Raw genomic sequence first — 16,668 nt, 5'->3', positions numbered from 1 at the left:
TTCACCAGAACTTGATTTACAAATAATGCTCCTTCAGGATTAGGCTATCTGGGGTGGGGCTGTGATGCCTCCAATTTTGCATAGGTACTGAGCATCTTTGCAAAATGGCTGCCAAGTTCGGCAAGATCAACCTAGTCTACATTTATTTATGAAAAAGCAAACAAGCAATGGTACCCAGGATTCCTAGTGGGATTTTTAGTGGGCACACGGACATCGGTGTAAAGAAGGAGGGGGATGGTAGAAATGGATGCTGTCAACTGACATTTTGGAAATCATTGCCTGTCTACATCTAGACTCCATAACTAAAGGAACTAGTGGTCTGAAGTGGTTTAAAAGCTGACAATGGCTCTGTAACTTCATGTTCAACATCCTGAAAAATCTATGCTTCAGTGAGTCTGAGTCCTTCTGAAATTGCAAACTATATAAATTGGGCTGGTCTGCAAAGTCAGCTGGTGGTGGGTAATGAAGAACTCCTTCAGTGCCTAATCCAGTCTTGCCTAACTTGACCCTCAGCAGGAAGAGAAGCCTACACTGTTCAAGGCAACAAATGACCAAAGAAAATGAATCAAAACAGAACTCTGTCATGAATGTACAGTATTGTGACTTACTTCTGGGTCTACACATACGAAAGTCCACAATTGAAGGTTTTTCTCCTTAAAGACAAAGGCAAGGAAAGGATTTGCAAGTCATTCCTCCATTTGTCCAGGAAGTACCTATCTCTGCTGCAAAGATATACCTTGCTTACTCATCTCATAGCTTTGTCTAGGTTATTTGGGGTTGCATTTCAACAGTATTACTGTAGCCTACTTTCCCTTTCTTATATGTGTCCCAGAGGATTCCTCTCCTGGCATATTTTTAAAAGACAATGACAGAAAAAGTAATGACAGTGGAAAAAACCAAGGGCATGTCTGGGTTTTTTTGTTTTTTTTTTGCACAGTATCAGTAGCGTGGCTATTTTTTTTAGGAAACTGCACCTTGGCACAAAGATGCACAAAGAAAAAGAGGGAATATGAACTCTTCTTCCTCTCTAATTCAGCCAAAATGCAAGCTGAACTGTTGAAAGAGGAACAAGATGTATTTCCTGCCAACATTAACAACATGAAAGAAATGTACTGTCTTTTTAGCTCAGGGCTCTTCAAACTTGGCCCTTTTATGACTTGTGGACTTCAACTCCCAGAATTCTTCAGCCAGCGTGCCTGCTGTATTAATTTAACAAAATAGTCCTCATATAATAAATACAAACTGCCCACAGTTTCCTGCAAGGCTCACCCCATTTGTTATCAAATATGTCAAAGCCAGATAAGAAAAATAACTTTTAGGAGACACTGCTACTAGAATCCCCTGGAATTTAAGCAATTGGTCCTGAGGATACAAGATTTCTTGAACTGCGTTTCCTATTTGCAGGAAGATATTTATACGTAGTTGCCTTCAAGGAACATATTTAGTGTCAGCCCCCTGCTTTTACAGAGTCTACTAAAAAGATCCATTTTTTAGATTACAGAACTGAGCATTTTTAGAAGAAGTCTAGATGGGTTGTCTTTGATTGCTACAGTAGTGGTTTGGCCCCCAGTGTGCAGTCAGTCATACCAAACTCTAACTGTTAGTAAATGTCACAGAAATGACTGGCTCAGAAACCCAACCTGTGGACATCCATCTCTGTCTTCCCACCAGGCAGCAAACCCTATTCCTCTTTGCTTCAATAGTGGACAAATTCTGCTTGAAAGGAAAACTGAAGACTTTTTAATAAGGTTACACACTATTGGTCAACCTCCAGAGTCTCTAGGCCCCCACTTTCTTTTTTACTACCGGATATTGCACAGAAAATTGAGATGATGATTTATATGTTGCCAAATTTCCTGACAGGGGTATTGCATCTAAGGTTTCTGCAAGACTGGGGCAAACTTAAGAGGAGACTTCTCTCTCTTTCTCTTTAAAAGCCAGCTCTCTGCTTTCAAGTGCCATCAAGCTGTCCAAAAAAGTGGACACCCACCCTTATCTCAATATCCTGAACCTTTTGATGTTACAATGCTCCAACAAGAGCACTAACCTTACAAGAGCCATACAGTGATTCAAGACTGATAAGGCTTGCCTATATAACTAGCTAGATGACATTTTTTTCATTACACCTGAAAAGGCTGACTGCAAATTTTCTGAGGCCTCATTAAGCAGAGATGGAAGAAAACAGAATTTCGCATGGAGAAGGTTTAAATCCTTGCAGCAATGTATCTAAATGCTAGATATCTGGTCACCAATGCCTATGTAACTAAAGCATCTTTAAAATATCTCCCTAAGAACAGACTTCCGGACCAAATATTTTTGCACAGTACTCCCAATGGATGATATTCTAGCTGATTGTTTTTAATCTTAATTTGACCTTCTGGTGTTTATTTGCTCCCCTCTATCTCTCACCCAGTCCGGTATGAAAAGTCGTGTTTTGTCAGAAACTCCTTTCTGGTCTAATAATATGTTAAGCCAACAAAATGTTCATGGAAAAAAAACAAGACCCACAAGCAAACATAAACATGACACTTTCCTCTTGCTTCTATCCCTAACAACTAGGTTGAGATATATTCCGCTTCTGCAGTTGGGGAAAACATATAAGCAACCACATGATTAGTAGTTTCTGGTAGCCATTTCTCGATAAATGGGTCATGGGGGGAAAAATCAGACTAGAAGTCAGCCCAGAATGTGATCAAGGGGCTGGAGCAACTTCCCTAAACAAAATATGGACATTTCAGGCTACATAGCTGAAATAAAAAGCAAAATCAAATCAGTGGCAGCATGACAGGTATCCAACTGCAATGATGGGATTTTTCACTTTTTAAAAAATGTTGCCATCCCTGGCTAAAGTTTATAGTGCTATTTTGACAGTTTTGCACCTTAAGAGATATTTTATTTTATTTGTCCCTGCCTCAATTGAGAGCAACTCTAGGTACTTCAATCATGTTAGAAAATCATGGATTATGCCTTTTTTTTACAGCAACTACCCTCTGTGTCAAAACTTTGACTTACTCATGCAAATCTAATAATATATTTCGTCCATTTGCATCTATATAAAGTCAGGATTGCTGTTTTTTGTTGTATTGGTGCAGTGTGCATCTCATTTTATTTGCTTGCACTGAACCACACTTTCTGTTTTAATGTGCACTGCCTCAATTTACAGAGTTATTTCTGAAGCTTTCCACAGTCTCTTTTATTTAAATCGCAAACCAATATGGTAACTTCACTGCTCATTTGTCAAAGAATTATGAGTCAATGAAAAAATATAATTTTAATATTGATTGTAGGAGAATCACTGTTTGCATTTCTCTTTTGTGAAAATAGTCTATTTATTTCTGACTTCAGCTTCCTTAGCTGCCAAGCCTCCTTTGAAGTTTTTGGTGAAGGACTTGTGAGAAGTATTTTAATTTTCAAGAAGCCCAATCTTCTTCTATATTCTTAGTATACTCTCAAGGAATCTTAAAAGTTTATTGTGCCTCATTCAATGAAAACCAATTTACACAGAAGAGGAATAAAGACAATGGCTGATATGATGTTGGTTAACAGTGTTACCTTGGTACTTAACTGCTTTAAAACTCATCAAATTTGGTACTCAATGCATTTTGACAAGAAAATTTTGTCCTGGTACTCACAGTTTGTTTGGTACTCAACGCACAAGCTAGAACGTTTTGATGTTAGCTGCCTTGTGACTCACTACATTATTTCTTATGGGAAAAAATTGTTTGGTACTCATCATTTTTGGTGCCGATTGTGCCTCCCAGAACCAATTAGCGATGAGTACCGAGGTACCACTGTATAATGATTGACTGTGATTTTACTGGCCATGAAAAATGTAAACAATATTCATATATTATGTTGCCATTAATTTTTTAACTATTTAACAACATAAAAATGGTCCAATTTCTTCAGTATCTTTTTGATGTCAAATATAAATGTTTTTAACCTCCTTGGCAACCTTTCATTTACAAATACATATTACTATTTTTTTCATTCTCATCATGTTTCTAATTTGTTTGCTAACCCTCAAATTATCCAGCAGGTTCTGGGCATCACCTAAAATTAAGTAACTCTCCTCTGGTTAAGGCCATGTAATACTGCCTCTCCTACTTGGTTTTTGTTAAAGTCAAGCTTTTTATTAAAAGACCATTGTCCAAAAAATTGTTTTGCCTTGAAGCTCTGATGTGAATGCAGTGGCACTAGTACAACTAATATCCTGTCTCTCCAGTTTTCGTCTGAGCTATGTATTTTGGTGGAATTTTCTTATTGAGTATTCATGTGATTAACAGTGATCACAATGCTCTGGGCTGACAGCAAGAGGGCATTGCATGCACTATTCAGTAGCAGCTGTTCATTTTTTTGACATACATAAATTTAAAACATTAAAATATCAGACCTTCACATTAGAACGTGTCTCCTTAGGCAAAATCCGTGAGCAGCAAAAAAACCCCCAGAATTTAGGTTGCTCTCTGTCAGGTTCAAAATTCCAGACTGATAATGACCAACTGTGTTACTCCAAGTTACAAGTAGCTAGCTATAGGGCAGAATGCTTGTTTGCCTTCTATCACCTCCTGACTCAAGGGATGGTGCATTGAATTAAACAAGATTTAAGGCAAACGAATTGCAGGATTATGCCAACTTACCATCTTTGGATAGGAGATTGGAGAGACAGTATATGTGCAACTACAGAGGAGAGAGATCATCTCGCCCTTTCAGTCTAGTTCAAAATTGGCTTCAGGATAAAATCTACCATGGTTGCATTCTCAGATAACCTCCTCAGATAACAGTTAACACATAACTGTTAACCCTGCTTAGTTTATAGAAGCTTTTTATACCACCAGATGTTCTCCTAGACTGGGCTGAAATTTGGGGAATTATAGTGATTCTACGTCTACTTTGACAACTACACAATGGGATGCCAACCAGTCACTATTCTGTTCCTAATGCTATTTCAAATCAAATGAGGGAGATGATCATTAGGAATTTGGTGCCAGATGTCTCAATATGCTGATGACACTTGACTCGGCTGCTCCCTAATGGCTGTGGAACTTGTACAGTTTTTTTGCCACTGTATGGATGCAGTTATGAGTCATAATAACTGATGACTGAATCTTAACAGAGATGTTGCAAATGTGCACTTACCAGACAGGGGAACAGAGGAGCATCCTGGACTAAGGAGTTGCACTTGCTTGTATATTGATTGGGCATGCTTTCTTTGATTCTTAGCAGGACTGCAAGTTCTGTGACTAAGAGTGGTTACTGCCAGTTTTAACTGGATATCTTCTATGGGCTTTATAGGACAAGGATAGCCTGGTTTTTGATGTTTGCCCACTGTTTATCTTACATTTGAACTACTATAATCCACACCATATGGAGCTATCCTGGGGCTTAAAGCTGCAGTTGGTGCCAGATGTGGCAGCCAGGTGCCAGGTGGGACGCCAGTCATGCACATGTTACATCTTCCTTGAAGAAACTGCCAAGTAGCTGTTGAGTAAGATAGAAGGATTTGTTCTTGATTCAAAGCTTTGAAACAACAGGAGACCAGGATACCTCACATATTGCTTTCATCATTAAAGACTTGGCTGATCACTGAAATCATCAGGGAAGATGCACCAGTATTGGCAAAACACCATCTTGTGGGGTACTCAAAGGCAGGCCTTCCCTGGGATGGCATCACTGTCAGATGTTACTTGATCTCTAAATTTCTGAGGTCCAGTAAAAATAATATATAAGGCGGATCCAATTCTATATAGGCTCAAAATTTATACAGAATTGTTTTAAATTGTCTAAGGCAGGCTCCCAAAGGTATAAGCTTCAAAACAGCTAACATTTTACAGGGGCCAGCTATTTTATATACACATGTATACATACTCAACTGCTATTTTTAGAAACTATGCTTTCCCATCGGAATAATGTTCAAAAAGCATAAGAAATGCAGACTGCTATTTTTTCATGGCTTTCGAAAATAAGATTTTCTGCTACTAGATGCAGAAGCTGTTTTGCTCCATAAGTCTCCCCCTTTTTGGTGCATCAAAATCAAAACATTTCCCTTTTAAAGAGATTTCAATCCTGGATGTTGTTTGTGCTAATTATCTCCTGCAACATCCTGCAGAATAGATGAAACCACAGTCATTGGATTGTTTCAAGTCTCCAGTTATATTAAATCAAACTCCCGTAATAGAAAAGGTTTCATACAGGAGTTGCACCACAAAGGAATAATGAAAACTGCATTTAGAAATATCAATAAAAGTCAAGAGTGGGGAAGCACAATAACTGGATGAGCATGCATCAATCTACGTCTGTGATAAAATGTCTAGTATCACCTCTTTATTGCAGCAGTAAGCAATCTAAAGCCCTGCAGATATTTTGAACAACAGCCCTCATATACTTGGAATGGTGGCCATAATAGTTGGGCCTGATGAGAATTGGAGTCCAACTGATTGCCTAATCCTGCCTTGGAGAATTTGTCTACATCAAATGTCTCCTTGTTTCTTTCTTCCTTCCTTCATTTCTCTTGGTTTCCTCTCTATCTAACATAGCTAGCAAGCTTCACAGGGCAGGGATATATCCTGTACATTGATGGTAAAATGCTAATTGCAGAGACAAAATGTCTTACATGGTTCTGAAGATGACCCCATGGCTCTTATTGCTAGTGAGTTTTGTCTGAAACAACCAAATACTTCAGCTATTTCCAAGAAAAGCAGTACTTTTCTTCTGATTTTGGGGGGGGGGGGAAACAATTGACCACATTGACTGGCCTCTTGCCTCCAGGAAATATTGTACAATCCACTTTTCCTATGAAGAATGAGCTGAGTTACCTCTCTCTCATAAGACCTTTCTTCCCCCCCCCCCCCCGTGGGATAAAGGTGCCCCGGAGGCATCTTTTTTCTGCCGCGGTATCCTCATGATGTTGCCTCTAACTGTAATTCATTCTCAGCTCATGAATGAAACAGATTAAACTCATCATCTGACTTCAGATAGTATTTTCTCCCTTTTTCCAATTCCTTCCAAGGGCAGCCTTGGGATGTATAAAATCTGCTTTGTTTTGCTACCAATTACTTTAGAGGGAAGTCGGCTGACTGCCATAACTTGAAAGAGAAGCAATAGAAGCAGGGTGTGGATCAGCAATTTCATGCTAATACAGTTTTCAGCCAGCTAAAAGATGGGTGGAAAGCACTTGGATTGAATAGTGGGAAAAGATCCAATAGATAATTTAGCGGGGCTCAGCTGCTATTCTTACAACTAAAAGTTTGCAAAGCAATAGGCATATTTTCAGATTTATCAAAACTCATTAGAAGAAGCTAAGTCTTAAGAAAACAAAAGAAGGAACACTGTTGAAAATTATTTAGAATTCTTGCAAATTTGTGTTTTTTACTGTGCTCATCAGGCCTTCTCCTTTTGGTTAACCAGGAATTCCAAAATAGCAATGCCTACACTCCTATGAAGAAAATTTGCCAGACAATGTGGAAGACATTTTTCCCCAATAGTCCGTCCCTATTTTTCTGTACTTTTAACTTAAACAGAGTATTCAGGGCTTTTTTCCTCATAGAACGCTCAGAACGGAGTTCCGGCACCTTTTTTGGATGGAACCTTGTAGGGTAGGCAAGGCGGGTTGTATGACAGGTGTGAGTTCCGGCACCTTTTTCTTTTACAAAAAAAGCACTGAGAAATACATTGGGGATTGTGCATGAAACAGTTTTAATTTTTCTAAGACAAATATTATCGTATGCTTTGCTATACCTACTCATTCTTTTCACAATCATTCATCTTTCATAAATTTGTACTATGTCCCTTTCCTTGCACTGAACTCTCACGTATCTCACCTCTGAGCTCAGTAGGGTTTATACCCAGTAAATAAGAGGAATCCTAACTAAAAGAAAATAAGCATTTTCAGCCTGGAGTGTAGGTCCATTTTCAACCAATAAATGTTTCGCTATCAATGCCCTCACTGGCAACACGCTCAGAAACAGTGCACTCTTGAGTCCAGGACATGGTGTCCTTCTAAAATGACTCTGTACTTCTGAGAGTCTTAAAAATCAATTTGTTGCTTAGACAACCTAGCTTTACATATTTAAATGTAAATAGTGAGAAGGAAATTTAGACTAAAACCCATTACTGGGAACAGAAAATCCTTATCACAGCAGATTTTTTTTTTACTTCTTTTCCCTCCCCTTTAGATGACAGGATTAAAAGCTTATATCCAAAACTGATTACGCCAAAATTTCATATAAAACCACAACACAAACATTTTTATGACAGTGATTTATTTCTCAGAATATTGTTTTGCTGTTTTTGAACAAGTAGAAGTATTTTCACCGTCTGTTTTACGTTTCACAAAACTGGCCGATGTGATGATTCCCCAATAACGACAGCAATATGCACTTCCCCTTTTCATGTAAACTAAGCAAATATGGATCTCTTTTCATCAAGTTGTTCAAATAAATAGGTCACGTTTGAGGTGTTTCTAAACTAATGAAATTATGGTGCATAGGCTTTTGATATCAAAAATCCACTCATGAACTTCAACCTAGTTTCACTCTCCCTGTTCATCGTAAATACCAAAATCTTTATTTTCATGGAAGTCTTTAGGGAAAAGCACAGATTTGAAAATGAATGGGAATTAGAAACAGGTAAGAGGTTATTGTAAAAGAGCAAGGTATTTTGTTGCTGATCTCTGAGGAAAAAGATTTCTCTATAATACTATCAGTTCCAGATAAAAAAGCATTAGTGAAGTAATAAAACAAGCTTTTTATTGCTTCTAGTAAGTCTCAGAATGGGAAACTACAAACTTAAAGACACCCAGAGCAGTATTTTAATGTAGGGGTTATGTATACCCTGAAGAATACAAATGTATTCTACAAATGTAAAGAAATTACATCAACTTTTTTTGCATAACTTGCATAGGGAGACAAAATTGCAAACAGTAAATGTCACCTATAACACAATGGGATTGTATTACAGTATGTTTATCAGCATTACCTGCAATACTAAAGTTCTAAACTATCAGGTAGGTAGTTGTATTAGTCAGCTGCAGAAAATTTATCAGATATGTGAAATGTTATCTGGGCCCAGATCAAGCAGTTCCACCTGGTTACACATGGTTTCCTGGTTTATCATTCCCAAAACTTAAGAGAAAGATTCTGGTGTGAACAGAAGTGCAATGCACGTTGAAAAAAAGGAAGAGCTTCCAATTGTGCAGTTGTGGCTACATCCTGCTTCTTTTGACCTGCAGATACCTTGGACCGCATTTTAAAAATAAAGTTGGATTTCGTTGCATCTTTTGTGGCTGGGGATGTCACATGCGGTATTCTGAGAGCATATTACAGAAAATTTATGCCATGATGGGTCTGGCAAGTCACAAAATACCCATCTATCCAAAGGCAAATGTGTGAGTTTGCATCCCATCATCCTTCCTTTCTCCCAAGATCTTCTTTACCTCTTTGTTTGTGTTTGTTTGTTTGTTTCTGTTTTTCTAGGCAGGTAAACACATTTCCAAGCTGAGCCCTGGCTTCTGGCAGTCTATAATTTTAATGTCCTGGGTGTATATGGGATCCAGAATCTTTGTTAATGTAAATCTTATGTTAGATGGTGGCATTCTGAATACAGCAGCCTCACTTTTCATTTAATTTCAAAGATCTTCATTTAATTTAAAAGAGTAACATGTTTAATTTTATTTTAATAATAAAATAAAATTATGGGGAACATGAAACGTAGCATGCACCGAGGAAGGCATCTATTATCCACTTGGTAGTTTTAGAGTGACTACAACTGGGATCTAGATTTCAGTGCAATTATCACAGTTTTTAATATTTCACATTTCATTTCCCTCTGATTTCCCTATAATTTTTATTGCTCATCATTTCAAATGTACAGAGAGTTAAGGAAGATGACCTTGATAGAAATATGCGACAACTGTTATCTAGGCAAACATTCTTTATGCCCTGAGAAATCAGTTAATATTTTGAAGTGGCTACTCATATCCCAGTGATTCAATGGACTATAAGAAGGGAGAGAGTATATAGCACAATCAGACTTGCCGGATTTTGTATAACAGCCAACATAAATAAAAGTAGTTTTAGAATGACTTGTGGAATTGATTTCCTGGTCTGATCTACCTAACAATATGCTTGTTGTCTGTCAGACCTTAAAGATAGGGTACTGCAAGAATTCCTGGAATATTATTATTGTAGTGTAGAAAAACAGCAATCTGAAAGCCTGCCAGAGTTTCCTTTTGCTGCCTCTTATACTAAACAAACTCAAGGGGGATTATTTTGACTTTCTTTCTCATGTTTGCTTCAATCTCTGTACCGTGTAATCATTTCTCCTAATCGTTCCTTAGAAAGGAGACTTCCCACATAATACAGTAATATATGTATATGTGTATTTTGATTATGGATTACACTACCCTAGAGGTAAGAAATGCAATAAGGAATTAACGATAAGCAACAGTATTGGCTACTAATTTTTAACAGTGCTGGGAATTCTGGGAGTTAAAGTCCATTCATCATAAAGTTGCCAAGTTGAGAAACACTGGTTCGAACCATTAATGGAAGATTTCATTATGAGGTGCCAGTACGGTAACACCACCAGAACTTTTGTTATTTGGAAAATTTCTGCTTGGGCCCTGCAAAAACAAAAGATGCAAACTCTCTCTTAATACTCAATCCATGTCTGTCTAATGTCCTAAGACACAGAGGAAGGCAACACTGAGTAACATCTATTTCATAGTGTTTTTAAGGAAAATGTATCAAGATAAAAACAGGCCGCTCTACTGACATAAACCAATTTAACTAATAGAAGAGCTTTGAGAAATTATTTTAAAAGGCACCCCTCAGTGAAAATGCAGGCTTCTACATGATGCACCCAAAATGACAATAAACATATTGTATAGAAAAGTGAAAGCATTGAACATTGTGCCTACCAGCAAGAAGGGACAATGCAATACGGAAAGCATTTGTTTCTTAGTTAGAATTAATTAGCTCTCTGGGGTTATTAAATGACCTTGTTGGCCTGATACTAATAAAACCAGAAGCTGTAAATTTGAGTGAGAGTAATTACAGTCACTATGTTTAAAACTGTTCAAAATTAATATTGAAGAACCATATTACTATAGAATGGATTAATGATAAAATATTAAGACCACCATTTTATACAGTTGGAGGGAAAGAGAAAATATATCTCAGTATTCTAAACAAAAATGAAAAAGCTTCAGCTTATGAAGCTTGTGTTTTCTGAACTTAAGGACGAAACTACTACTGAAGTTTCAGAACTCTAGTAAGTAAGCATCCAGGTCTGAGTACGTATATTTCTTAATTCTTTCAAAAGAAAAAACAATGTAGCAGTTCCTTTGGTCGGACCCGAAAGTCTTATGGTATGCTACTGGGTGATAAACATAAGGTAAAAAGTGAAGCCTTCCCTGTCCAATTGTGTGTCCCTCTAGGGTGCAGTGCTCATCTCCGTTTCTCGGCCAAGGAACCCAGCATTGTCCAAAGTCATGTGGCCAGCATGGCTATATGGTATATGCCGAAGGCACACAGAACGCTTTTACTTTCCCACGGAAATGGTACCTATTTATCTACTTGCATTTGCACGCTTTTGAACTGTTAGGTAGGCAGAAGCTGGGGAAAGGAAGAGGAGCTCACCCTGTTGTGCGGTGCTTGGGTCTTGAACCCGAGCTGTCAGCTTTCCAGTTGACAAGCTCAGCATCTTTTACCTCTGAGCCATCATGCCCTGATAAACATACGTCTAATGGAACTTGAATAAGCAAAGAAAACTGCCATATTCTATGCTTTTACCTTTACAATAGGATATAAAATGCTGCCCAATGGCCTTAGTTGCCTTTCTTCAACAAGGCCTCTATTTGAAGCCTCAGAGCTCTCATATTGATGTCAAATGTGTCCTGATGCCATTTGTGTGATGATGTCTTGACACAAATGACAACAGTTGTTTGCCCTCCCGCACGGACATCTATGGGTCAGTTGCTGACATCTAAAACAGGCCATTCAAATCTCTTGAGCATTCAGGAACTATAGCAAACAAATTGTTCACCCTAGCAATAAATGACGCACTCTTCATCTTACTGAGCTGAAAACTGCTCCCACTTACCCAGATTCTTTTATTATGTGTAGCCAAGCCTGATCTTTCTGTTGGAGTAAAATAAGTACGTTAAATCAAGTGCAAGTGTTTTTATGTCTTCTTTTAAGGATATAAATGCTGCCTTTCAAAAAAAGTTTTCCCAAGATAAAGTACTCAGTGCCTCAACCAGGCACTTACTGCACAACTAAAACCACCTTAACTCTAACTGAGGCAGGAATGATGAAGTGACATCAGTGTCAAGTCACATCAATTGCTACATCCAAATAGAAGAAATTCTTGGCACCTAAAACATTGAGACTAAATCAAATCAGATATCACTGATCCATACAACCAGGAATAAAATGTTACAATTCTCTCTTTTAGCAGGAAGAAAGTAGGAAAGTCTTATTTGCTATACCCGTAGTGTGGTAATTGTGGCGGGGTCTCGGAGGCGTCCGTCTTCATCTTTGAGATTATAGCCCTCTGGTCTTTTATCTCGTTCACTGACTTTCCATAGTTTCACAGTTTTATCTGGAAAAAAACCAGAATGCTTCATTGATTTACTGAATGATTATGCATTTTGTAACAGTTAGGATTTATTGTTACTTGTAACTTGCACAGTTCATCAACAGTGACCTTTTTAGTTATTTTATCACTGCTACCATCTGGAGAACGCAGATGAAAAGAGAACCAATGACTATGGGAAAATGAGAAATGTGTAACTGAACCTTTGTCAATTGCAGTGTTTTTTAAAGTTGGCAACTTTATGATACATGAACTTCAGTCCCCAGAATCCCAAGCCAGCATTCTGGAGGGTATTCTGGGAATTGAAGCCCAGATAACCTAAATTTACCAAATTTGAGAAACACTGATCTATTGGATCACATTAATTAAGCAATCTCTTAAGAGGCTGAAGCCCAGAGACCTCTTCAAGTAGCTTCAGCAGTCTTCTTGCTCAGACAAAGAATGAGTTTTTACAGCAGTAGACACAAATAGTAGGAACTTCCAAGGATATATACTAGAAGTGATATTTTTAATGTATTAAAATGATCTAGAGTTAGGATCGAATAGAGTGGTGATTATATTTGCAAATTGCACTATAATTTAGCTTGGTTAAAACAAAAAAGAATAGTAAGAGACTCTCCCCAAACTAAGATAGTGCATGATCTTCAGATTCTGTGGCATTCATGTCCTATTTACAGATTGTCTCATTATTACCTACTGGTTAAAACAGAAAATAAATACTGAACATACAGATGAAGAAAAGGGGAAGTGTGGCCATTAAGTTGTATGTATGTATGTGTGTGTGTGTACATACATACACACACACACACACACACACACACACACACACACATCCCTTGACAACTTCTTCTGTAGCCTTCCAGAGTCCTTCTGAAGCCCCCCTCCAGTTATACCTGACATTTGATTAAAAAAAAAATCATGGCCTGTTTTCTCCTTCCATCTCATTTCTGAAAATTTCAAATCAAGTTTTGAAGTTGTAGACTGTAAATGCAGGTCTGCATGAACAAGAGTTCTGATTACAAAATAGGTGCTAAAACTGAGCACCCTGTACATTGGATATGTCAAGCTAAATTAATTTTACTTTGGTCTAAGAGGAGGAAACAATTTAGACTGAAAGTCACCACACACAATACTCCATAAAAGCAATTTTGAGTTACATGAGGTCTAACTGCCCTAGCCAAGCTTTGATTGCAACGTATTACACTACAAGTACAAAGGGTAGCAATATATGCATGAAAAAGAACACAATCGTGCTGGCAATTTACTCAAAAGTCAGTTTCAACCCCAGTGAAGGAATAAAAACTGACATTTTATCATTGACTGTGAATCCATGTTAAATTCCACAATTGCCAGCTTGCCTGGCAGGTGAATATTTCCATTGGCTTCATCATTTTGCTGTCATTCTGTTTATTGTGTGCCACAAAGTCCTGCAGGAAAAACAGCCTCAGGAACATGCGGCTTTTATTCTGAATAATGGTGTTTTCAATTCCCCCTCCTGGTGGGCATTCTATCAGCAGTTTGTCATTGTTCCCACAAGTTTTAAAGACAATTTTATTCATCTTCATTTCTCCTATCCCCATTTTTCACTTAAGGATTGCAGTTGATTCCCATAGATTCCACTGTATTAACTTATCCTGATAAAAGTTAAATTTCCACGTATTGTGTTTTTGGAAAATAATATTAAAGAACATTTACTAATAGCAGTAATGTCTGAGCTATTTGGAGGTCTTCCCAGCATATGAAAACACTTTCTAGAACTGCGAACTAATTCTCCTATGAATTAAAAAAAAACTATTTAAAAACTCAATTAACAGAACATTAGGCTATATAATTAATCTTCATTGTGTTTCAGTGAGTCTTCCCCTCAAATGAGTTTAATAACTCTCAGAATTTTATTACAATGATCAATAGGGTAAATTCTCCAACACAGAGTAAGTTGACGATGAAAGATAATTAGACCCCTTTCCTCTGTAGTAATTAAGTCACATTCATCTTAAAGCACCATCCATCCTGATAACAACACTGGATCCTAGTGACAGTTATGTGAACATAATCTAAGATAATGCTTAGGAAATGAAAACTGAAAGAAGGCCTACACACATACGTATATACACAAAATAGGAGATAATTCTGCCATCCTCTTTCCAGCACAGTCGAGAGATTAAAAAAAACCTTACTAAGTTTTCAGTCACTGCATCAGGTAGATTAAACCTGATACAATGTGAAGCTGAATCAAGACAAAATTAGAGCGTGCAAGTGATTTTCTTACATTAGAGCAGGGGTGTCAAACTCGCAATGTCACGTGACTGTCATGATGTATCGTGACTTTTTTGCCATTGCCGGCAATGGGGTGGGTGCGGTTTGGTTATGATGCATCTGCCCCACAGGCCGGCAGTTTGACACCCCTGCACTAAAATTATCAAAGATAAGTTGTCTCCAATCACTGTACTTGTAATAAATTGACCACAAGAAGGCTGAGAAGAGAGAAGGCAGAAAGATTCATATTTAGGAACAAATTGATCAGCATTTTTCTGCTGTTGAAGAATTTTTTTTCACCAGGTTATTGGCAAACCCGTGTTTTTCCATTTTGCCCTATAATAAAACCACACCCACATTTTAAAACCAAAATTATTTGTCTTATCTTACAGAGATCTCTATTGTTAATCAGACCCACTTTATTAGTTTTTTTTAATTAGATGCTCAGTAGACAATGTAGAGTTTTTAGAGGAATCTGTGCAATTTAGTGACCATTAAAATTAACAAGATTCCTTGTTTTCAAATTGACAATGAAATGAATACATGTCACAAGATAACGCTAGAAAATGGCATACTCAAAATTTGGTTCCTTATAATTAGAAGAATATGTTATGAATTAAAATCTTCTGAAAAATCATTATTTTTCTTTTATTGCCGAAGGTAACATTTTAAAGATCTCTTCCCCCTATGAGTCTTTCTAGTTGAGAAAATATCCATATTTTATCGTCAGATCCATACTGGAATCCAGCATCAATGACGTAACCACTCAATCTCATATAATGAGCCAATGAAGTAGAAGCCCTAGTTTTGTTGCACAAAGAATTTATGCAACAAATGTGTACCTATATGTTTGTGTCTCTTTGCACATACAAACTCCCATATTAGGAGGAAAGACAGAAACTACCGAAGTAACCAACCAACTAATTAATTAAAGGGGGTAAAATTAAAAGTCTTGGTCCATTTGGCTTAAGATAGCTTGCATTTCCTTTTCTCGTCCTTCAAGCAATGTTAAATGGAATTCTATAAAATGTTTGGAACCTTTTTAAAAGCTTCCACAACATGCTTTAATATTATTTTATATAGCCTTACAATTTTGGATTCAATGCTTGGTCAAAAAGATACTATTTTTCTGCAACTTATTAATCATATGTATTTTCTTCTGGGATTGCTCAATGGCTACTTCCAAAGCATCTTATTTCCTTCAGGTGCAAAGTACTTCACAGCCCTTGTTTTCCCTTTTCATCTCAGATTATGTATTTTACCTTGCAATAAACACTTAAATGGTGTGTGTGTGTGTGTGTGTGTGTGTGTATGTATGTATGTGTTCTACGCGGGGAAAAACCCGAATAACCAAAGATCCATATACATATATATATATATATATATATATATATATATATATATATATATATATATATATATGCATAAATTTTTGGATTGCTAACAAAGAATTAAAGGGAGACTGATATATATATATATATATATATATATATATATATATATATATATATATATATATATATATATATATGCGGTGGCTCAGTGGGTTAGGACGCTGAGCTTGTCGATCAGAAGGTCGGCAGTTTGGCGGGTCGAATCCCGAGTGCCGCGTAACAGAGTGAGCGCCTGTTACTTGTCCCAGCTTCTGCCAACCTAGCAGTTCGAAAGCACGTAAAAATGCAAGTAGAAAAATAGGGACCACTACGGTGGGAAGGTAACAGCGTTCCGTGCACCTTTGGCGTCTAGTCATGCCGGCCACATGACCACGGAGACGTCCTCGGACAAGCGCTGGCTCTTCGGCTTTGAAACGGAGAT

At 37.4% G+C, this 16,668-nt stretch overlaps 1 protein-coding gene across 3 annotated transcripts in view; it reads right to left on the bottom strand.

Annotated features, from left to right (window-relative positions):
- Positions 1-16,668, bottom strand: part of PPP2R2B (protein phosphatase 2 regulatory subunit Bbeta) — a gene marked incomplete at its 3' end in the record, with an annotated part of 274,612 nt that overhangs the window by 64,376 nt on the left and 193,568 nt on the right. For all 3 annotated transcript variants that reach the window (XM_081321463.1, XM_081321461.1, XM_081321462.1), the window contains exon 4: positions 12,491-12,603. In XM_081321463.1, the coding sequence (XP_081177589.1) occupies positions 12,491-12,603 (113 nt within the window). The remainder of the gene's footprint in view (positions 1-12,490; positions 12,604-16,668) is intronic.

The sequence above is a fragment of the Vipera berus genome (genome assembly GCF_964194415.1).
Source record: "Vipera berus genome assembly, chromosome: 2".
NCBI lineage: Eukaryota > Metazoa > Chordata > Lepidosauria > Squamata > Viperidae > Vipera > Vipera berus.
This window is presented reverse-complemented; position numbering and strand designations above follow the sequence as displayed.